At 41.7% G+C, this 24,752-nt stretch overlaps 1 protein-coding gene across 3 annotated transcripts in view; it reads right to left on the minus strand.

Annotated features, from left to right (window-relative positions):
- The window catches only part of LOC144770342 (histo-blood group ABO system transferase-like), a 652,215-nt gene that overhangs the window by 128,140 nt on the left and 499,323 nt on the right, over positions 1 to 24,752 (minus strand). For 2 of the 3 annotated variants that reach the window (XM_078654794.1, XM_078654795.1), the window contains 2 exons: positions 18,927 to 18,962; positions 8,624 to 8,659 (listed from right to left, as the gene is read on the minus strand). In XM_078654794.1, the coding sequence (XP_078510920.1) occupies positions 8,624 to 8,659; positions 18,927 to 18,962 (72 nt within the window). The remainder of the gene's footprint in view (positions 1 to 8,623; positions 8,660 to 18,926; positions 18,963 to 24,752) is intronic. The other variant, XM_078654796.1, reaches the window with a different exon arrangement.

Raw genomic sequence — 24,752 nt, forward strand, 5'->3', positions numbered from 1 at the left:
CACTATTGCTTGCATGGCCTGGGTAACTTACCGCACTAGTGGTTTGAACACGACACAGCCTCACCTCTTACATTACCTAAGATACTGTTTGACAAGCCAACGAGCCACTATAATACCTTTGATTTGTTGAATATTGAGGCATACTCTTGGAAGTGGAACGCCGAGCTGCAGGCTGGATCACTACTTTACTCCCCATGGGTGCCGCTGCAGTGGTGCATGTGGTTCTCCGCGGAACAGGACAGGTGGTGACAGGTGAATTGTAGGGGCTGGGACTGAGATGCATTGGTGATTTCTTCCTCTCTACTATTGGAGGAGACCTTGTCGGAAAATCCTGAGTTGCCAGCATTGACTTACCAGTTGCAGGTTGCTACACCTCAGCGCATTATAGTGAAATTGAATGCACGCTCTCAAGAAGTGCACTGGCCGGGAGTCACAAAAGTCCGGCTTCACCGGTAGGAGGACCTAGCACTGCTAATTAGCGACAATCAATGTTGTTCACTTGTCAAGTCTATTTCCCTGAGTTGTCGGCACCGGTTAATCTATTTGAAATACCTCAATAAGGTGTATCACAAGCCGGCCCTACTATGCGGTTATGAACTGAGGAACAATTCTTGCTGTTCCCACTGCGGGGAGGAGGGATCAGGGTTTGCCATGTAGCATGGTCCTGTCAGGGTAGCAGCGCTATTTGGGCGTAGCCCTGGGGAAGTTGTGGCACTGGTAAGCGTATTGAGTCGTCCCCCCTGTTGGTGCTGCTAGGCTATGATAAGGATGGCCCAAAGCCCGAAGGCTATTACTAACAAGGCGTAGAATAGAGATGCCCTGGGCAAAAGCACCATTCCCAGCACTAACGGAATGGCATGTGGATGTGGCGTATAGTAATACTCAGTCTGACGCTTATAACCGCCTGATGCCAGTCAAAATCCATCTGATATTTGTGGGCCAAAGTTTAGATTATTCAGTTTTTGTTAAATGCGAAGGAAATACTTCTTATATGGATGTCAAAAGAAGCAAATTTCTCCAGCAAACCATAAAACAATATTTTTTACGGATGTTCAAGCAAAAGTAGAAACGTGACTGTTCTAGTTTAAGTACAGCGGATAGTTTTTCGAGAAGCAGACAAAATAGAAGGTACAGGGCATTGAACCATGTGAATCTTTTGGAACTTCACTGGACAGTGAAACTCCCAATATTGTTCAATGCGAAATAAGTGGAGAGATAGATAGATGTCTGAAGAGTGCCCTTGGGTATCGGAGAACTAGCTAACAACCTGCTGGAGGATATTTAAGGGCAACACAAATAAATCTGAGAAGGCCCACAAGACGAGAGAATATACAAAAGACAAAACCAGTTATGCAAACATGCAGAGTTGGCTTTTGCTTAGTAAATATAGGTTGGAGTTTAAAAAGAAACAAGGAATTTAGGGGAATCCTCTAGGCAAGGAAGAAGTGGAGATCATCCACTGATGGAGAAACTATTTGGCTTTGAGAAACTATTTGCCTTCGTCTAACATCTGAAAATAGCTTTCACATAGCTCATACTTCTGTATTTTTATCTTGGATGGTCAGTCAATCAGGAGCATGCATGGTGTCCATCTCTACAAAGGTGTTCTGCATGTATAATACTCTAACTTTGAAATTCAGCCCGTGGAAAGCTATTTCCTGAAGCTCTCTGACCCAAGCTATACCCAGATGATGAGCTCATACCTAGGGTGAAAAAGTCCTGGGTTGTTTGGTGTTCAGCTTAACGGAGGACATGATTTGGCAGTTCAGACTGGACTGTTCCCATTGGAGTCCAAACTGATGTGGCATGGTATGCAAAGTAACGATGCAGCCTAAAATAATTACCAGTGGCTGAGATTAATTCAAGCAATCAATCATATTTTTTTTGTATACTTTAGTGATGTCCCCTGAAATCACCAACAAGAGGCACAATCTTGCAAGAATTCAGGGATGTCTCATTGGTTTGTGGCCATCTACTCATTGTGCATGGCAGATTATTGTCATCCTGCCACTGCTGTTATGTAGCCCATCCCTGGGCATGGTGAAAAGTTTCATCCTCTTGTGATAAAAGCATGAAAGAGTGGATAGAACGTGCTTTTGCTGAGGTACTGCATTATATTTTCCAGGAGAAAAATGGCTACTATCAAGCTTCAGACTTATTTATCTCAATCCCACCTTTCACATACCCTATGAAGGGGTGAGGAAGGAGAGATGGGGTTCTCGGTCGTCACATTTCTGTCTGCACCATTTCACAGTGTGGATCATCCTCTGCTGCCTGACTACCCTGCCCCTGCTGCATGAGTCAGACAAGCTCCTTCTTGCAGGCCCTTTGAATAATGGGTCCTCAAGGTTAATGAGGGTTATCCATTGTCGCCTTGAATTTTGTAATATTTATATACAGCCTCTTATGACCTTCATAAGCTTATACTATTTATAATAGCAGACCTAAGCAGACAACACTCAACTCTTCGTACATGTACCACATTTTAAGAAACTTGTTTGTTTCCTAAGAGAAAATAAATCACTGGTGGCTCGTTGGATGCAACTCTTTGGCAGACCCAACAGCAGGGTGATAAGCAGCCAGCCTCTAATGGTAAAAGCAAAGTTGAGTCAGTAGAACATCTTGCTGAGTTGCTCAATGAAATGTTCCGTGTGAAAGAATAGTTGAAAGTAAACTTCAGTCTCATCGTTCTCACTGTCACCTTCTAGATACAAAAAAAAATCAGTATTTCAGCCAATGATTCCAGTGCACTGAAACTACTACCCAACATGGTAAATAAGACATGCTAAATTGCTGTATAAACTAAAGATGGGATTCTTGTTCCTCTTAGGTCTCTCCATGGCATTTTGAACTGAGAAACAACATTTGCTTATTAATTAACTTGTCCCTGTTGTGCGGGTTAGACGAGTTCCCCAGCCCTTATTCTCTGCGTAACTGAGCCACAGAAACCAATGTGCTAAACCGAGGAAGTTTTGCTTTCTCATTATAGCTGTGCCCTTCAATGTTACTCAGAGGTTTCCATTACCACCCACCGTTTTAATATTTATATGTAGACTCTTATGACCTTCATATAATTATACTGCAGCATTTACAAGATCCGAACTTCACAAACGCCCAGAAAAGATAAACAAGGTAAGGTATATTAAAGAACACCTCATTCATCCACTGCTAGGGAGCAATTACCGAGAACTCTCATACACATTCTATGCATACAGTTCCGAGGTGGAACATACATGTTGTAGACATCACACTCTTCCCTTCCTTAATATCTAAAGTGATAACTTAATTCACATTTAAGTACTACCACTAAACTAGCCTAATATACATGGATAATTCCTGAAACCTAAAAAAAGTCAAATACATTTCCCCAAACATTAGTTAGTAACATAGTCCTTGATATATTTGGGTCAATTACTCTTTCTCTGACTCACTCCAGTAAAAATCATTTTATAATTTTGAGAGACCTTTTTTTTTTCAAGGCAAATGTTATTCTGAGAGCTTTTAGCTTCTTTCGGAACGCACGTTTTATCTTCCTCCTTCATTTCATACTACTGAGAGTCAAGAAGGACAACCCGACTTTTGTTCCAGATCTGCTGTTTTCACAGCACTATGAAACGTCTTGATAACTTACTGTACCTTTGTGAGCTTCGACCACTTTGCACACCCAAATGGTGCTCTAATTTTAATACAGTCACCGGCCCCGGCTTTAAGTTCTTTTACATTTTTCCTCACATCAAAGTCTCTCTTTCGCTGCCTTAAAAAAGTCTTCTCCCGAACTCTCCACTCACCAACTCCTTTACATTTTACACCTTCATCTCAATCCAGTCATACAAAACATAACATAGTGTTAGGAGCTCTTCCTTGAAACAGTTCGAATGGAGTTTTGCCTGTTGAAGTGTGAGGAGACAAATCAATATGCTGTTATATATTTTTTTACTCCTAGCATGTACTCAAGCTTAAAATCTTCTGATCCTTGAAGAGATTACATTTTTTTTAAACCTCTACTAACGGCTTATGATGGTCAGTATAGACCCAAACACTGTGCCCCAAACAGAGTTGCAAAACATTTTTTGACACCCAAAAAACGGCAAGTTTCCCTTTCTATAACTGGATAATTTGCTCAGATTCACCCAATGACCTAAGGCACACAGAATCAACATTTTTTACCATTGCTCCTTTGAATCATAACTACCCCACACCTTTAGAGCTGGCAGCCATTACAATGCATGTCTTCTCAACTGGAATGTAGGCTTGTAAATGAGGCACATCTGAGCTCTTCCGTTACAGAGTCAAACTCCGATTGACATAACTCATTTCACTCATCTTCCTTGCCTTTCATTAAGAATATTCTCAGGTTTAATGATTTTTCTGCCAAATTCTTTATACATAATATTCTACTGTCCGCAAAAACAAACTTATTTACTCCTTAGATTCTGGTTCCTTCAATTCAATAATGGTGTAAATTAATTCTTGTTTAGGTTTAACTCCATCACTGGATAATAAATGGCCAAAATAACCAACTTCTAGCATACTGATTTTACATTTTTCCTTTTTCAAAGTTAAGCTTGCAACCATTAACCTTCACACCCTGGAATCATGTTATTCTACAGTGCTACCAAAAACTAACATCATCTTGGTAACACTTCACACCCTTTATGTCTGTCATTACTTTTTTCATTATACGTTGAAAAACATAGGCCAGCCAACATAAGTCCAAATGGCATTCTTTTAACTTAAAATCTCGCATAGGCATTATCAATGCCGTAGGTTCTTGTGACATGCTATCTAATTCAACCTGGTGGTATGGTGAGATTTAGTGTTGTGAAAAATTTCGATCCTCCCAATGTCGAAATTATTTTTTCTATATTAGGGAGAGGGCTTTGATCAACTGATACTTCTCAATTAAGTGCTCTGAGGTCCACACATAATCTTATAGCCATTGAGCCATTGGGCTTCTTAGCCAGCACAATCAGAGCCAGTAACTCGGTGGCTTCAACTGCCTCTATGAAACCTGAATATACCAACCTTTCCAATTTACAGTCCACCTGTTCTTGCGAGCCCAAAGGAATTCCCCTTACATTTGCAGTTACTGGAATCACACTCTCCCTAGTTTGATGTGATATTCATACCTATTCAAGCAACCTAAAGTTTCACAGAATAAATCAGGAAATTCGAACATAAAATCAATGTTTCTTGGTTCTACCTCCTGAATTTGAACCTGTGGTTTTGTATTAGGATTCAGAACCACTCCAAACAATCTTTGATGTCGGCAACTTATTAAGGCATCCCCTTTAGTGGATACATAAATCTTTCTAATTAAATATATCCCCTCAAACTCAAGACGTCTCAAAATACCCCAACATTTAAATGGGTTGGCCGCCAAAATTTCCTGGAACAACATTGAAGAAACTTAAATTGTTGTTTTTTACAAAAAAAAATCATACATTCTCTTTGAAAAAACTGTTAGATGTGAACATGAGTCAAATCTCATTAATACATTTACTTCATCCAGTTCACTGGGGTGTTCCTCATGTTCACTTAGATCACCCACTTGAAATACAATTTCTTGTAAAACGTATTGTTTCTACTTGTTTACATGCTTCCTTGATCTGTTTCTGAAACATTTGAAAAAAATACTTTTTTAACCACAGCCATTACAATATATATTTAATGCCAGGCATTCATTATTAGCATTCACCTTGGCGCCAATTCTTCCACCCTTAAAACATTCACAAGTGAATTTCATGCCTATATCTTTATCAAATTCCTTTCATTTATACTCGCATACAACTTCTTCTACTTTCCCAGGTAGAGTATCACATTTCGCCTTGGCAGAGCTTAACTCTGATACGCATTTGAGCATATGTTCCACCCTCTTAGCCACCAAGATGACTTCCACCAAAGGTGGCTTTTTTTTTTAACCACAACTCCTTCCTGATTTTATCACTCCCACATCTCAGAATAAATTGGTCATGGATTCCTTCTTCAAGTACCGTGTCAAACTTACAACTTGCTGCCAACTTTCTGAGAATAGTGATGTATTTGTCTACAGCTTCCTTTTTTCCTTGTTCCCTTTTCCAAATTGACACTTTTCCATTATTGTGCTCACCATTGGAAGAAAATGGCGATCAATTTACAACAAATATGTCTGAATCATTCAAATCTTTTCTTTCTTCTCGACTTAACCCAAGCAAATTTTGAAGACTTTATGCCCTTCACCTCCCAGACAATGCATTAGCAATTAATAATTTCTTTCCACACTCAAACTAGTGCCACAAACCCTGGCGTAATAGGCAAACATTTTTTTTCCATTTACTACACCTCACTGGTGGTTCCCCCAGGCTACTCAAAAAGAATGGTGGTGCATTTTCTTCATAGTAAATACTCGCAACACACAGCTGTTACACTATCTAAACTAAATTCTATACACTCGTCTGACTTATATCACCCTGTACTCTAACTAAAAACCATCTCACACATTAAATATATTACAAAATGTAGTATGCATATTTCAATATAGCAATACCACGCTAAATAGTCTCCCAGAACTTGCTCCACATATACTTGTAAAATATAGTGTGCCTGTCACTGTTATCAGGTTGACTGTAAAATGATTATATAGAAATGACAGTGTGATTATCACCGATGACAGACTGATTACCAGGATGATTGTTTGTAACTCTGAAATACCAAATATAGGCAAATCATGAATTGAGGTGTGCCTATCACTTTGTGTAGGCTTGAAAGGGGCGTCTTTCCAAGTTTAATAATATGCCATGCTCACAACACGAACTTATGCAGGGCTTCCCAATGACACAACATGGCCGCTGAAGTTTCATGAACACAGACTGCTACTTCCACTGCATTCAAAATGGCCACCAAAACACCCATGACACATAATTCTATGGCAGATAGCTCTTGTTTTGTCACTTTGCGCTGAAGCTTGTTTCTTCCCTGCACCCTCTTGTTTCTACAGTGGACCAAGTGTGTTTTTTTTGCTTCCATGAAACGCAGATGCATTTTAGCCAAATCTGAAGGCCCCACCTCCTGTGCCATCTCACGCAGTCACACCTTGTATTTAGGAAGTGGCTTCAGCTCAGTAAAATCAACTTTTCCCCCATGTTAGGGAAAACGACATATGACTCCCCAGTGCCCCGTTGAACTCCGCTTGGGGACTGAACTAAGAGAGGCATCATAACTGCACTGCTGCCTCGCTGATCTCCATATTGAGGTATTCCTCATATCTTAGTAGGCTCCTCCGCGCCAGTTTGGCGTTTACAAGGTGCGGACTTCACAAAGGACCAGATAAGAAAAACGAGATATGGTTTATTAAAGGACACCTCATCCATCAACTGCTCTGGGGAACCTGACTGAGAACTCTCATCCACAACATTCTATGTTTTATATCCTATGCATAGAGTTCCAAAGTGGAACATACATGTTGAAGACCTTGCATATACCATTTGTAAAACAACTCCTATGCAGTCAACACTCAAAGTCCTGTCAAGCCAAAGGGTACCTGACAAATTGGAAGATCCTTTCTGGTTACCTTGCAGAAAATAAGTTAAGGACAGCTTGCTGGTTGGAGCTCTACAGGGGAAGGGCAACTGTTATTCTCTTCTGCACATTGCCCAAATATTTATTTCCTTTAGTTGCCAGATTACCCCTGGCGACTCTTGTCTATAAAACGGAGGTTAAAAATGTTGGTCAGTAAAATTTCCAAGGAAACCCAAGTTAAGCATGTAGAGAAAACATCAATGTTCCACCTGTTGTGTCTTGGACTATTGCATTGGCCTCTACACAAGTATATCTGCCCAAAGCCAGAGGGCACAAAGTGCAAGGTCCTTTTGGCCTGAGGCTTTACGAAAAGTGGCCATGTCACTTCCACAGATGATCCTTGCATTGTTTGCATTTAAATGTTGGGTCTTTGTCGCCCACCATGGAACTATTTTTCTTATACTGTATGACATGATTGTAAACTAAAATGCCTTCTCTTTTGAACTAAAGGAAATATTCATATCTCATGTCAGAACCTAAGAGCAGCCTGTATGTAATAGTGTGTTGCATAAGTGTAATTGCATTTGATTAGATGAGATTACATTTACCTCTGGAGATGGGTACCCCGGTTGGATGTTGGCCTGTGAGCATGGAAAGCAAATTGTGTGAAAAGGGACTGATCCCTTTAAAAACAAAAAGGTACAAGTCCTGCAGAATCGAGCTAACTGCCTAACGGCTGCCTGAGCATGCACGTCTTCCGTTTTTTCCTAAATTAGAATGAAATGAGTTGAATGCAAGAGCAAAATGTTTCCCGAATCTTGATCCCAGTTCACTTAAGGACTATCCTGATTGCTTCTTTCTTAAAGCTCTTATGAGCAGATCAGGCAGACGCAGTTTAAGCGAAGGACCTTGGAAATAGCTGGCATATTCAACCTTCTCCACCCATTAAACAGTGAAGAGTTTTTAGTTTACGTAGTAGATACATTTTTGTTTTTTTTCATGTTTTGACAAATCAGTGGCTTTCTTGCATTTTCTTGGTCTGAGATTTCAGTAAATACAATATGCCTTCACACACAAAATGTTTAAAACCATTGTGCTTAGAAAATAAAGGTACAAAAACACTCACGGACGTTGAAAGATGTTTGAATTCTCATAACTTAATCTGAAAAGACAGTAAAGAAAGAGGGATAACATTTTGATATAAAAAAAAGAGTAAAGTACCTTTATTGCCATACTTTCGTATAACTCAATAGCATGTAACTATAATATATGACTACAGAACACTTAAATGTTTTAAATGGCTTCGGAGAACCACAATTTTAGTTTCATTAAAGCGTTGTCATGTCATCGGTTTAAAAAAATGCAGGATTAAAATTGGCACCTTTTATTTGTTCAACATCATTTTTTACACTGGCGGTAGCTTGAGGGAGGACAGGATGTTTAAAGCGCTAATCCTTCTGCCAGAAGCATATGAGAGCAACCTACTCTTCTACAAAATGACTAGATCTAGAGTGAATTACAGTCGTTGGGTTATACATGGAGGGATGATCGTAGGCAAATGTGTGAAGAAACCTTCCTACCTCTTGTAGTGAGTGGACTTAACATGCACCACAAATACGCAGTCACCTTTGTGGTGAGACTTGAGCAACTCACAGATAGACCATACGAAGAATAAGGCATTTAGTAACACTTAAAATTGTGGCTTCCTAAAAGATAAACATATTGTCCAGACACCATCAGGCACATTAAACTACACACGCCCTACCTCTCTGAAAATGCCAGAACCAACAAAACGAAATTTAGAAGATATATACAATACACAACAATTACATTTTGGAACCCCTACTACTTTCATTGTTTTCCTTTATTAGAGGGCATTACACCATAGATCAATTGAGCACACATTTTACCATAGTAGAGCTAATAGACAAAAAATTAGTTATCAGCAGTATCATATCATTACGAAACCTGAAGGCTTAAAACACATAGTAGTGGCAACAAAATCCATATATGTTCAAACTGTGCAAATGGAACAAGGGTTACTGTCATTTGTTTGCAAGATATGTCCTTAATAAGCCCTAAATATCTCTGGAGTAGGCCGTGGAAGGAAGCAAATACAAATGGACTGCTAAATGTACATTGAGAAGTCTGCCATCCAGTATTCCAAATTGTGAGGACTGTTTGGTGAGAGCCATTCAGCGTTTTGCCAACGATAAGGCTAGTGCAGGCTTCTCTAATGAGTAGCTCAAGAGCTACCTGGAAGTAGCTCTCCTGTGTACCGCCCAGCCTACTAACTTCGACGTTTTTGCTTGGTTGAATTAATATATGTATACCAAATTTAAAAGCAAGATGAAAATGTGTGTCTTTTCAGAACTCATAAGCTGATGCTTTGAGAAACATTCTTGGAGTTCAAAATGTATTTACAACGAGCCATGTTATGTATTGGGGTGCACTTTCCCTGTTTGTGCCTGGTGCACCTTAAAACAGGTGCGCCTCACACAAACAGAGAAAGTTCACCCTACTACATAGAATGCGCTGCCCCCAGGGCAGCCGCAAACTTGTGCTGCTCTGGGGGCAGTGCACTCAAGTGAAATAAGGAGCAGCTTTGATGCTGCTGGTCCGTGTTTCACTGTGCAGTTCTGTGTTTCACTGTGCAGACGACAACCCGTCTGCACTTTTAAGGGGGATTACAGATCCCCTTGCAGGTGGGTGCAGTCAATGACTTCACCCACCTGCAAGTGGATGTCTGGGGAGGGTCCATGGGACCCCCAATTCCCCTCCAAAGGGCTGCTCTCAAATGATCAGAGGAATGTTTGTGTTGGATCTTTGACTAATATTAAAACATACATTCATAGCAAGGGTATTCAGGTACCCGATTTTATACCTTTATAATGATGACATTACCTCAATATGTTCGTAAGCAGTTCCATTGCCAGAGCACATTGAATGGGTAACAAGCGGCAACCCCGTTGTGTTCCTCTACTAATTGTGATTGGAGTTGGTAATTGACCATTTACCTTAATCCTAACAGTGGGCTGAGTATAAAAGTAAGAACCATTTCGTCATAACTTTGCCCATACACCCAATCTTTCTATAATTGTCGTCGGCAATGGCCATTCAATAGAATTGTGTGACTTCGCAGTTCCAACAGCTCTGAGTCAATCTGAGGAGTCACTGCCAAAAGCGTATGCAGGTTGTTGGCTGAGAACCTGTTCAGTATAAATTCAGTCGGGTCAGGCCTAATCTACCCAGGTAGCTGTGGGAGCAGTGTATTCGTCAAAAATGTATCCAGGATTTTTTTGTCCGCATTTCTCAGGGGCTACAGTAAATATAATTCACTGTAATTAGGGTGTTTGCCCAGTTTGAGCAGGATTATCACAATCGCCTCTCTAAGGGATCAGGGCAATACTCCCAGCTCAAAAGTCTCATTATAACAGCTAGTATGAATGGAGTGATTTATTTTGCATACGTCTTACAAAACTGAGTAGGGAGTTCTCTGGTCCTTTCGGAGTGGTGCACACGTTCCCAGAACACTATAAAGTTAGATCACACATGAAGTCAGGTGAGCCTGCCAGGAGAGATTGATTCTTTGAGCCTGACTGCAGCCGAAGGAAAAGGACCCCGTTTGAATGAATTAAGATCTGTGTGGTATGGAAGGTGAACAGACACCACAATTGATTGAAAGGTCTGCTGAATCTGTGGGGTGGATCCTTAGTCCCAGCATTTGCCAAATGGCATACTAGGAAGAAGCGCAAAAACTGTACCTGGGCACGTTGCCACTAACAGAAATTTGATATTTTGTACACTTCATATGTCCAAACTGAATAGCCGCAAGGCAGCCTCGGTGGCAATCCCACTGAGGTTACCTTTCTTCGATAGCCAACAAGCCAGGATAGATGAAGGTTATTTAGTCACTTGGACGACTGGGCGTGACACAGATGGCACGCTTGCTCCCAGAGTATGATAAAGGGGCGAGGCCACACCGCTTGGCGAAACACAGCAGGTACACATGGGCCCTGGGTGTGATATATTGCCAACACCTCAATCTTATTTTTTAGTCTAAAGGGTTTTCTCAGTGTGTTCGTTTTCTTAACACTGGTAGTATCAGAAAGAAGTGAGAGATGTTATTCGCTTGGACCACTGGCCAAGACACAGCAAGTACACATGACCGCTGGGTGTGACGTAGGGTGTAATTTGGACATTAGGGAACATTTGGTTCTTCTTCTATGCGTAAGCTTTTGCTATCTTGGTCCCAGAGCCAATATTGATAGACTATCAGGCTCACTTTGTCCCATTTACCATAAAGACTCTCCACTCGTCATCAGCAACATGTGCTAGGAGTAGGCTAAGTCCTTTGTTTTGAAAAAGTCACTATTTATTTCAGTCAGTTTTTCATTGCTATTCCTCTCTATCTCTCTAATCAATTCAGTGTTTAGGTGTTGCATTCACAATGTTTTGGATATTTTTTATGTGGTAATGCTGGTAAATTATTGCAACTGTGTTTTATGTTGAACATCGTATCTTGTTAGTGTCTTCATGAATGTATGAATAAGTTGGCATTCCTGCAAACATTTGTTCCATTTCTGCTATTCCACTGCTAGAAATTCAGTGTTTTGGATTTAACCATTGCACTTTATTTTTTCTTTCAGGCTTTGACCCTTCATATGCATTGCTGTTTTGTTATTTTTGTCTGGGATTTGTAGCTTGCCTGATATGAAATGAAAACATTGGGAGTTTCCTCTTTTTTTTACTTTTGGAATTCCCAGTTTTAGTGATTCAGTTAATAGTTGAAAGCAGATCATCATGTCTTGCAGTTCTAGCCCTTATAGGTCTGCCGTCATTACCAAGTGTTTTGATTTTTTTCCTTATTGCTGCTGTCTTTGAAGATCGCATGCTTCCTGGTGTGGGAGGTACTCATTTATGCCATGTTGGATGAGTTACTATGAATTTGATTGCTACTTTTCAACAACTTTGGGGTTTCATGTTTTGTTCTGGATTCGTATGGGTTATTTGCTTTGTGTTATAGTTCTTGATCCCTTATGCAGTTTCTTTGTCTTTCTTTACATTCTCGGAGGAGATGAGCTCACACTTACCTCCCGCCATGCTTTTAGATACTAATTGGCTTTTGACCCGTTGTCCCTCAAATGCCCTTCGGGGCCCAAGCGTTCCTTCTCCATGCTTCCTGCTGTAGGCTACACCAGGGTCACCAGCTGACCAGTCCCTGCGCTGGAGTGTGCCCTCGCATAGCGTGCTGCAAACCTAGCCGACTGCTTGTCCAACCACATAGGGCCTCAACCCCCCCTCCCAGGATTCATCAGCAACTTCCACCGCTGGTAAGGTCTTCTGATTGGATTCACAAGGATTTGGCAACAGGCATGGTGGGGCAGATGAAGGTCAAGGGCCACCAACAGCACAGATGACACGCAAGGCTGGATTATGGCATGTGCATCCCATCCACTTTCACACCCTCACAGTACTCCAACACTGTGGGTATCGTTGCAAAGTCATCCTGTGTGCTCTGTGCAAACCCATTTTTGTTGCCGACTGGTACTGGTGGTAACTGACTCTGACTGTCCATGTGTTCTGTCTAACCAGGTCCATCGCCAGTGCTATGTTGACAACAGAGTGAAAACACACACATACATTAGGGTAGAGTATGTGTTAGGGTACAACTATGATTGGCATGACCTACCTTATAAGTCCCCAGTACATAATAGGGCAGGGGGTGTAGTATGACCTAGGATCTGCTTTGCGTGCATGTTATGTTAGCATGGCTTATTAGAAGTTTAAACGCCATTTTACCTTTTGCTGCTTTTGCACACAACACTGCATAGCTGTTTTCTTAAGTTAGCCTTCACGAAGGTCTACACATGAGAAAAGTTTTTTTTCGATATCTCTAGACTTACATCGTGCCACTAGTCTGCACAGTGAGTGCTAAAGCCGTCAAGGTTATCAAAACATGTTAGTTGTTTTTTGACATGTTCGGGTAACGTTTTCTAGACACAACATTTTGGCAGCTGTGAGCCAAATAAGATTCTGGCGTCCTTATTATCACACACTAGCCATTATTTGACACACTTGGAAGATTTCCGTTTCCAGGGATGCAGAGAGCCTATGCTGATCCAGATGTAATTTACTCTTACTGAGCGGAAAGGTAATGGGGTTCCCCACACAAGCCTAAGAGACCTTCTTTAGTTTATAATACCTAGTTCCTATATAGGGAGGGTGTTAAAACTAGGTGCTATAGGACCTGTATTCACCATCATTGTAATATTATTTCTCCTTTTGTATTTTATGGAATTGTAACCATGCTGACCACATTATTTTTAATCATATGTCTGCTTATGTTGGCTATGATACTGCACATGAGATCACATTGGTAAAATAAATATTTTAACCTTACTGTGTCTCTTATTTACTCCTGTTGTGGACTGGTATGAGAGTATAACAAAAGAGTGTTCTCACTTCCCACCAGTCCTGAGATGGTCCTAAGTCGCATGTTCTAGGTTGTCTAATCATTAGTTACTTTGCTAAAGGACGAAGAGCTAATGTGACACTGATGCTAGCTGGTTGGGGTTTTTCTAGGTACTGAGGTGAGTTTCTGGTACACCACTGACGTCCTAGGTCGCTGTGCACAGTTCTGTGTATGTGCAGGATCCTTGCAACAGGGGATTAAAACTATCTATAAATCCTTACTATATAATAGGGGATGGCAGTTTAGTGGCCAGCTGCCCTTTTTGCACTTGCAGGTGTGCACTGCTGACAGACGGAAGTCATTTTAAAAGCAGCTCTATATTGCAGCACTGCTTTTAAATGTAAATTGTACCCAAACTTGACTTGGGGGTAGGGGCACTTAGAGGTGATAATCTACAATAATCTGGCATATTAGGTAACCCTGGGGTCTCCCTTAGGTGTCCCATGGGTGGGGGTTCATGTAATTATAAGGAGGGACCTTATAAACGATGTTTTATGTGCTCTGGGAATAGAGAAAATGCACATTTCACTTTCCGCATGGTGGTTAAGTGCCTCTCAAAATCGGTTTTGGTGCTTGGAGCACTGGGGAATGAGGATCTACACTATTTATACATATTCAGGACCCCTAAAGTCTCCACACGTGTCCCAAGGGTGGGACACGTGTAACTATAAGCAGGAGCCTTATAAAAGAAACTATATATGCGCTGATGATGGAGAAATTGCACATTGCAGTTTCTCCATTGTAGATGCATGGCCCCATGGGATAACATTTCACTAGAAATTAAATAAAAATACCATTCAAGGACTTAGGAGAATGGTATTGATAAACCCAACAATATGCAATTGTTGAATTTATCCTAAAATATACAGTTATAAGACTTTGCCTGTAAGCCAAAATTCAGCCTTCCTATGGTCTCCCCTGATTGAGCAGCATTAACAAGATTAGCCTGGCTGCTTTGATGAAGTGAAAAGTGGCTCACCCATAGAAACGCTATCTGTTAGAGAGAGCTCTGTTACACAGGAATGCCAGAGCTTGAGGGAGGGGGTCATAAAGCAGGAGCTTCAAAAGAGGAAGTCAGATGGCAGGCTTAAGGCAGGAAAATGCAGATGGTAGGGTAGGGGAACAATGGAAATAGGCCATAATGGAGGTTGGTTTAACTATTTCTTGCTCTTCTTCTGGGATGTCAGCCATACTGAATTTTGGAGGAATAGTGCTTTCTGGGAGAAGATTATGCCACACTTTGGAGGAAGTGGTCATGCTCTGGGGTGTTGCCCAGCACCTCACTGGATAGGAGTTCACTCCTGCCTTACCTCAGAGAACACTGAATAAATATGTGAGAGGTGCAGTGCCTCTCAGATCTGCTGTTTGAAACTAAGAGAAGAAGGCTTGCATGCTGGAAACTTGATTTGAACCATCAGGACCTGCATTCTGACTGATTTCTCCTGCTGCATTATCTGGAGCTACAGCCCTGAGGATGTACCTTGCTTCAAGAGAAAACAGAGGTGGAATTCCTGCAAGATACAGGTTAACAAAGCTCACCTGGACCATCACCACCACCAAAAATCCTCTGCCTGGAGTGCATCCAGTGGATTTGTGGGGGCTTTGTTCAGGTGCATTGTGGGAATTGTGGTACCAACCTTTCAAGGACATTCTTGGAGATTCCAGACCCTTGCATTGTGTTTTGGACATGTTGGACCCTCAAGAAGAGCTTCATGAAGAAGTTTCAGAAGTTTGGAGCAACTTTGGAAAAAAGCTCCAGAAGGGGACCAACTCAACGGCAAGAGCCAAGCCCTCCACCTACAACCGCAAGCTGGCCGGACTGCTGGTTCCTCCCCTGAAAAGTTCCAGAGGTTGAACTTCTAGAGTTTGACTGGGAGCTCCCTGGAAAGCAAGCTGGCGAACCCTCACTGAATCAAGTCTGGTGAAAAGCATTTACGGTCCTCGGAAGAAAAAGTTTCTTATTCTGAAGATAAAATCTCGACTGAGGCCTACCATGAGGGGTGTCCGAGCAGGGCTCCATCATGGTCGGTTAAAACTTTCACTTTGGCTCACTCAAGCTATGTCCCAAGGTGGCCCTGTAGGCTAATACTGCTAAATCTTTAAAAAATAATATCTCCGGTTCCCAGCATTGGATGTTTTGTCATTTTTAAAGATTAAAATATTTCCTATTTTTATCATTTGGTGTGGGATTTTTATTGTGTGTTGTGTCTTAATAATTTACTGAATTGGTGTCTATAAATGCTTTACATACCTGTCTCTTAAGTTTAGCCTGCCTGCTCGCAGCCAAGCTACTAAAGGTTGAGCATGGGAATAATGTATTGGAGACCTATTCTGAGCCCTAAATGTGTTAATGGCCTTGTTGCCAGAAGTAAACACATATTTACTCACTTTCCAACTGTCTAGCCACCATTTCAGGAGCTGGTGCTACAGCATGCATGGTCGTAGCACTTGGAGCACCTGACTGTCCAGATAGCGTGGGTTCCATATTCTTAGAATGGCATATTGCTATTCTTCAGTTCTCCTGCAGCTGTCACCTTGGCTCTCTTCCAGCATCTAAAGCACCACCAGTGCTCGTTTCATCACATATCACACTGCTGTAAGCAATGGGAAGGCGCTGCAAACAATTATCAGGAAAAGTGGATTTTGAAGGGGTTGCTGCACATTGCAGACAGTGTACAGCTCAGGTGGTCACTAGTACGTGGGACCCCAGAACATTAGGGTGAACTAATAGCTTTTAAGGATTGTAAAATGACTTTTTTAATTCACCGAAGTCAATTTCACACTTGTATACAATTAATTTACATAGACATTTTTGTGTGAGTGAAATTCCCTTCTTGGTAGGGAGTTGGTATTGCAATTATTGAAATACCCTGCAGTCTTTGGTACACCATAAATGTATATTATATATCGATAATCACAAACTCCTTTCAGACATATTTCACCCGGAAAATGAATATGGATATGAAGTGAATTCCTTCCCATTATGGCAACGAGAAAGAAGTACACTTGCTTTATAACTGGTGGAGATGTAGGGGAAGACATTTTTCCAAGATGAAAATATTTTCATGTGAAGTAAACAAAAATTAGTGTGTTTTCACTTGCGCTGTTCTAGTTTCCCAACAGAAACTATACACATATATGCATGCCTTCATAAACAAAAAAAGTAACTTATAAAACGTTTTCAAGTTTAGGCCTGTGTAGCTGTGGTAAGTGAAAGTTTCCATGTGCACCTTTAAAAAGTGTTGTGAATTTTAAATACTCCGAAATCTGAACTAATGCCGAGAGCGAAACCTGTGGGCTCAGACTGCAGACTTAGGGCCCTATTCAATTATCTTTGGGGGGTGTTTCTAATGTCACCATGTTGGATTCCAGACAGATTGTGCACAGTGATGCTTGAAATCTAGCCTGTGGGTCGACTTAGGGATTTAACTTTGCAAAGTGAGCAGAAATATCGCTTCTACCCAGTCCTCTTTTGCCCTTTAGTGTCTTGTCCACATCCATAATCCAGATACTAGAGCAGGAGTCTACAACAAGTAGCTCAGGAGTTACCATTAGCTCTCCAGTTACCTATCAATCAATCAGGAGTTTGTTAAAGCGCGACTACTCACCCGTAAGGGTCTCAAGGCGCTAGGGGTGGGGGGGGGTTGGGGGGTGCAGGTTCCATTCCATCAAGGAGGGGGTCTGTCGAAAAGCCAGGTTTTGAGGTTTCTTGCGAAGATGGGGAGCGATGTTGTCTGTCTGAGGTGGAGCGGAAGGGCGTTCCATGCTTTGGCCGCGAGGAAGGAGAAGGAGCGGCCTCCCGATCTGGTCTTTCTGGTGCGGGGGACCACAGCGTAGGAAAGCTGGGCTGATCGTAGGGTCCTTTGGGGTGCGTGGAATTTGAGTCGGCTGTTCAGGTATGCTGGTCCGGTGCCGTGGAGGGCCTTGTGTGCGTGGGTGAGCATCTTAAAGGTGATTCTCGCCTCGACGGGGAGCCAGTGGAGTGTGCGCAGGTGCTGGGAGATGTGGCAGTGTTTTGGCAGGTTGAGGACCAGTCTTGCGGCGGCGTTCTGGATGTTCTGTAGCTTGCGGATGAGGTTTTTGTTTATTCCGGCGTAGAGTGCGTTGCCGTAGTCGAGTCTGCTGGTGACCAGGGCGTGAGTGACTGTCTTTCGGTGTTCGAGGGGGATCCATTTGAAGGTCTTACGAAGGAGGCGGAGGGTGTGGAAGCGATTTTTCTGCCAAATTCTTTATACATAATATTCTACTGTCCGCAAATTTGTCGCCCACCATGGAACTATTTTTCTTATACTGTATGACATGATTGTAAACTAAAATGCCTTCTCTTTTGAACTAAAGGAAATATTCATATCTCATGTCAGAACCTAAGAGCAGCCTGTATGTAATAGTGTGTTGCATAAGTGTAATTGCATTTGATTAGATGAGATTACATTTACCTCTGGAGATGGGTACCCCGGTTGGATGTTGGTCTGTGAGCATGGAAAGCAAATTGTGTGAAAAGGGACTGATCCCTTTAAAAACAAAAAGGTACAAGTCCTGCAGAATCGAGCTAACTGCCTAACGGCTGCCTGAGCATGCACGTCTTCCGTTTTTTTCCTAAATTAGAATGAAATGAGTTCAATGCAAGAGCAAAATGTTTCCCGAATCTTGATCCCAGTTCACTTAAGGACTATCCTGATTGCTTCTTTCTTAAAGCTCTTATGAGCAGATCAGGCAGACGCAGTTTAAGCGAAGGACCTTGGAAATAGCTGGCATATTCAACCTTCTCCACCCATTAAACAGTGAAGAGTTTTTAAGTTTACGTAGTAGATACATTTTTTTTTTTTCATGTTTAGACAAATCAGTGGCTTTCTTGCATTTTCTTGGTCTGAGATTTCAGTAAATACAATATGCCTTCACACACAAAATGTTTAAAACCATTGTGCTTAGAAAATAAAGGTACAAAAACACTCACGGACGTTGAAAGATGTTTGAATTCTCATAACTTAATCTGAAAAGACAGTAAAGAAAGAGGGATAACATTTTGATATAAAAAAAGAGTAAAGTACCTTTATTGCCATACTTTCGTATAACTCAATAGCATGTATCTATAATATATGACTACAGAACACTTAAATGTTTTAAATGGCTTCGGAGAACCACAATTTTAGTTTCATTAAAGCGTTGTCATGTCATCGGTTTAAAAAAATGCAGGATTAAAATTGGCACCTTTTATTTGTTCAACATCATTTTTTACACTGGCGGTAGCTTGAGGGAGGACAGGATGTTTAAAGCGCTAATCCTTCTGCCAGAAGCATATGAGAGCAACCTACTCTTCTACAAAATGACTAGATCTAGAGTGAATTACAGTCGTTGGGTTATACATGGAGGGATGATCGTAGGCAAATGTGTGAAGAAACCTTCCTACCTCTTGTAGTGAGTGGACTTAACATGCACCACAAATACGCAGTCACCTTTGTGGTGAGACTTGAGCAACTCACAGATAGACCATACGAAGAATAAGGCATTTAGTAACACTTAAAATTGTGGCTTCCTAAAAGATAAACATATTGTCCAGACACCATCAGGCACATTAAACTACACACGCCCTACCTCTCTGAAAATGCCAGAACCAACAAAACGAAATTTAGAAGATATATACAATACACAACAATTACATTTTGGAACCCCTACTACTTTCATTATTTTCCTTTATTAGAGGGCATTACACCATAGATCAATTGAGCACACATTTTACCATAGTAGAGCTAATAGACAAAAAATTAGTTATCAGCAGTATCATATCATTACGAAACCTGAAGGCTTAAAACACATAGTAGTGGCAACAAAATCCATATATGTTCAAACTGTGCAAATGGAACAAGGGTTACTGTCATTTGTTTGCAAGATATGTCCTTAATAAGCCCTAAATATCTCTGGAGTAGGCCGTGGAAGGAAGCAAATACAAATGGACTGCTAAATGTACATTGAGAAGTCTGCCATCCAGTATTCCAAATTGTGAGGACTGTTTGGTGAGAGCCATTCAGCGTTTTGCCAACGATAAGGCTAGTGCAGGCTTCTCTAATGAGTAGCTCCAGAGCTACCTGGAAGTAGCTCTCCTGTGTACCGCCCAGCCCACTAACTTCGAAGTTTTTGCTTGGTTGAATTAATATATGTATACCAAATTTAAAAGCAAGATGAAAATGTGTGTCTTTTCAGAACTCATAAGCTGATGCTTTGAGAAACATTCTTGGAGTTCAAAATGTATTTACAACGAGCCATGTTATGTATTGGGGTGCACTTTCCCTGTTTGTGCCTGGTGCACCTTAAAACAGGTGCGCCTCACACAAACAGAGAAAGTTCACCCTACTACATAGAATGCGCTGCCCCCAGGGCAGCCGCAAACTTGTGCTGCTCTGGGGGCAGTGCACTCAAGTGAAATAAGGAGCAGCTTTGATGCTGCTGGTCCGTGTTTCACTGTGCAGTTCTGTGTTTCACTGTGCAGACGACAACCCGTCTGCACTTTTAAGGGGGATTACAGATCCCCTTGCAGGTGGGTGCAGTAAATGACTTCACCCACCTGCAAGTGGATGTCTGGGGAGGGTCCATGGGACCCCCAATTCCCCTCCAAAGGGCTGCTCTCAAATGATCAGAGGAATGTTTGTGTTGGATCTTTGACTAATATTAAAACATACATTCATAGCAAGGGTATTCAGGTACCCGATTTTATACCTTTATAATGATGACATTACCTCAATATGTTCGTAAGCAGTTCCATTGCCGGAGCACATTGAATGGGTAACAAGCGGCAACCCCGTTGTGTTCCTCTACTAATTGTGATTGGAGTTGGTAATTGACCATTTACCTTAATCCTAACAGTGGGCTGAGTATAAAAGTAAGAACCATTTCGTCATAACTTTGCCCATACACCCAATCTTTCTATAATTGTCGTCGGCAATGGCCATTCAATAGAATTGTGTGACTTCGCAGTTCCAACAGCTCTGAGTCAATCTGAGGAGTCACTGCCAAAAGCGTATGCAGGTTGTTGGCTGAGAACCTGTTCAGTATAAATTCAGTCGGGTCAGGCCTAATCTACCCAGGTAGCTGTGGGAGCAGTGTATTCGTCAAAAATGTATCCAGGATTTTTTTGTCCGCATTTCTCAGGGGCTACAGTAAATATAATTCACTGTAATTAGGGTGTTTGCCCAGTTTGAGCAGGATTATCACAATCGCCTCTCTAAGGGATCAGGGCAATACTCCCAGCTCAAAAGTCTCATTATAACAGCTAGTAGGAATGGAGTGATTTATTTTGCATATGTCTTACAAAACTGAGTAGGGAGTTCTCTGGTCCTTTCAGAGTGGTGCACACGTTCCCAGAACACTATAAAGTTAGATCACACATGAAGTCAGGTGAGCCTGCCAGGAGAGATTGATTCTTTGAGCCTGACTGCAGCCGAAGGAAAAGGACCCCGTTTGAATGAATTAAGATCTGTGTGGTATGGAAGGTGAACAGACACCACAATTGATTGAAAGGTCTGCTGAATCTGTGGGGTGGATCCTTAGTCCCAGCATTTGCCAAATGGCATACTAGGAAGAAGCGCAAAAACTGTACCTGGGCACGTTGCCACTAACAGAAATTTGATATTTTGTACACTTCATATGTCCAAACTGAATAGCCGCAAGGCAGCCTTGGTGGCAATCCCACTGAGGTTACCTTTCTTCGATAGCCAACAAGCCAGGATAGATGAAGGTTATTTAGTCACTTGGACGACTGGGCGTGACACAGATGGCACGCTTGCTCCCAGAGTATGATAAAGGGGCGAGGCCACACCGCTTGGCGAAACACAGCAGGTACACATGGGCCCTGGGTGTGATATATTGCCAACACCTCAATCTTATTTTTTAGTCTAAAGGGTTTTCTCAGTGTGTTCGTTTTCTTAACACTGGTAGTATCAGAAAGAAGTGAGAGATGTTATTCGCTTGGACCACTGGCCAAGACACAGCAAGTACACATGACCGCTGGGTGTGACGTAGGGTGTAATTTGGACATTAGGGAACATTTGGTTCTTCTTCTATGCGTAAGCTTTTGCTATCTTGGTCCCAGAGCCAATATTGATAGACTATCAGGCTCACTTTGTCCCATTTACCATAAAGACTCTCCACTCGTCATCAGCAACATGTGCTAGGAGTAGGCTAAGTCCTTTGTTTTGAAAAAGTCACTATTTATTTCAGTCAGTTTTTCATTGCTATTCCTCTCTATCTCTCTAATCAATTCAGTGTTTAGGTGTTGCATTCACAATGTTTTGGATATTTTTTATGTGGTAATGCTGGTAAATTATTGCAACTGTGTTTTATGTTGAACATCGTATCTTGTTAGTGTCTTCATGAATGTATGAATAAGTTGGCATTCCTGCAAACATTTGTTCCATTTCTGCTATTCCACTGCTAGAAATTCAGTGTTTTGGATTTAACCATTGCACTTTATTTTTTCTTTCAGGCTTTGACCCTTCATATGCATTGCTGTTTTGTTATTTTTGTCTGGGATTTGTAGCTTGCCTGATATGAAATGAAAACATTGGGAGTTTCCTCTTTTTTTTACTTTTGGAATTCCCAGTTTTAGTGATTCAGTTAATAGTTGAAAGCAGATCATCATGTCTTGCAGTTCTAGCCCTTATAGGTCTGCCGTCATTACCAAGTGTTTTGATTTTTTTCCTTATTGCTGCTGTCTTCGAAGATCGCATGCTTCCTGGTGTGGGAGGTACTCATTTATGCCATGTTGGATGAGTTACTATGAATTTGATTGCTACTTTTCAACAACTTTGGGGTTTCATGTTTTGTTCTGGATTCGTATGGGTTATTTGCTTTGTGTTATAGTTCTTGATCCCTTATGCAGTTTCTTTGTCTTTCTTTACATTCTCGGAGGAGATGAGCTCACACTTACCTCCCGCCATGCTTTTAGATACTAATTGGCTTTTGACCCGTTGTCCCTCAAATGCCCTTCGGGGCCCAAGCGTTCCTTCTCCATGCTTCCTGCTGTAGGCTACACCAGGGTCACCAGCTGACCAGTCCCTGCGCTGGAGTGTGCCCTCGCATAGCGTGCTGCAAACCTAGCCGACTGCTTGTCCAACCACATAGGGCCTCAACCCCCCCTCCCAGGATTCATCAGCAACTTCCACCGCTGGTAAGGTCTTCTGATAGGATTCACAAGGATTTGGCAACAGGCATGGTGGGGCAGATGAAGGTCAAGGGCCACCAACAGCACAGATGACACGCAAGGCTGGATTAAGGCATGTGCATCCCATCCACTTTCACACCCTCACAGTACTCCAACACTGTGGGTATCGTTGCAAAGTCATCCTGTGTGCTCTGTGCAAACCCATTTTTGTTGCCGACTGGTACTGGTGGTAACTGACTCTGACTGTCCATGTGTTCTGTCTAACCAGGTCCATCGCCAGTGCTATGTTGACAACAGAGTGAAAACACACACATACATTAGGGTAGAGTATGTGTTAGGGTACAACTATGATTGGCATGACCTACCTTATAAGTCCCCAGTACATAATAGGGCAGGGGGTGTAGTATGACCTAGGATCTGCTTTGCGTGCATGTTATGTTAGCATGGCTTATTAGAAGTTTAAACGCCATTTTACCTTTTGCTGCTTTTGCACACAACACTGCATAGCTGTTTTCTTAAGTTAGCCTTCACGAAGGTCTACACATGAGAAAAGTTTTTTTTCGATATCTCTAGACTTACATCGTGCCACTAGTCTGCACAGTGAGTGCTAAAGCCGTCAAGGTTATCAAAACATGTTAGTTGTTTTTTGACATGTTCGGGTAACGTTTTCTAGACACAACATTTTGGCAGCTGTGAGCCAAATAAGATTCTGGCGTCCTTATTATCACACACTAGCCATTATTTGACACACTTGGAAGATATCCGTTTCCAGGGATGCAGAGAGCCTATGCTGATCCAGATGTAATTTACTCTTACTGAGCGGAAAGGTAATGGGGTCCCCCACACAAGCCTAAGAGACCTTCTTTAGTTTATAATACCTAGTTCCTATATAGGGAGGGTGTTAAAACTAAGTGCTATAGGACCTGTATTCACCATCATTGTAATATGATTTCTCCTTTTGTATTTTATGGAATTGTAACCATGCTGACCATATTATTTTTAATCATATGTCTGCTTATGTTGGCTATGATACTGCACATGAGATCACATTGGTAAAATAAATATTTTAACCTTACTGTGTCTCTTATTTACTCCTGTTGTAGACTGGTATGAGAGTATAACAAAAGAGTGTTCTCACTTCCCACCAGTCCTGAGATGGTCCTAAGTCGCATGTTCTAGGTTGTCTAATCATTAGTTACTTTGCTAAAGGACGAAGAGCTAATGTGACACTGATGCTAGCTGGTTGGGGTTTTTCTAGGTACTGAGGTGAGTTTCTGGTACACCACTGACGTCCTAGGTCGCTGTGCACAGTTCTGTGTATGTGCAGGATCCTTGCAACAGGGGATTAAAACTATCTATAAATCCTTACTATATAATAGGGGATGGCAGTTTAGTGTCCAGCTGCCCTTTTTGCACTTGCAGGTGTGCACTGCTGACAGACGGAAGTCATTTTAAAAGCAGCTCTATATTGCAGCACTGCTTTTAAATGTAAATTGTACCCAAACTTGACTTGGGGGTAGGGGCACTTAGAGGTGATAATCTACAATAATCTGGCATATTAGGTAACCCTGGGGTCTCCCTTAGGTGTCCCATGGGTGGGGGTTCATGTAATTATAAGGAGGGACC

This window comes from Lissotriton helveticus, chromosome 7 (assembly GCF_964261635.1).
Source record: "Lissotriton helveticus chromosome 7, aLisHel1.1, whole genome shotgun sequence".
Taxonomy (NCBI): Eukaryota; Metazoa; Chordata; class Amphibia; order Caudata; family Salamandridae; genus Lissotriton; species Lissotriton helveticus.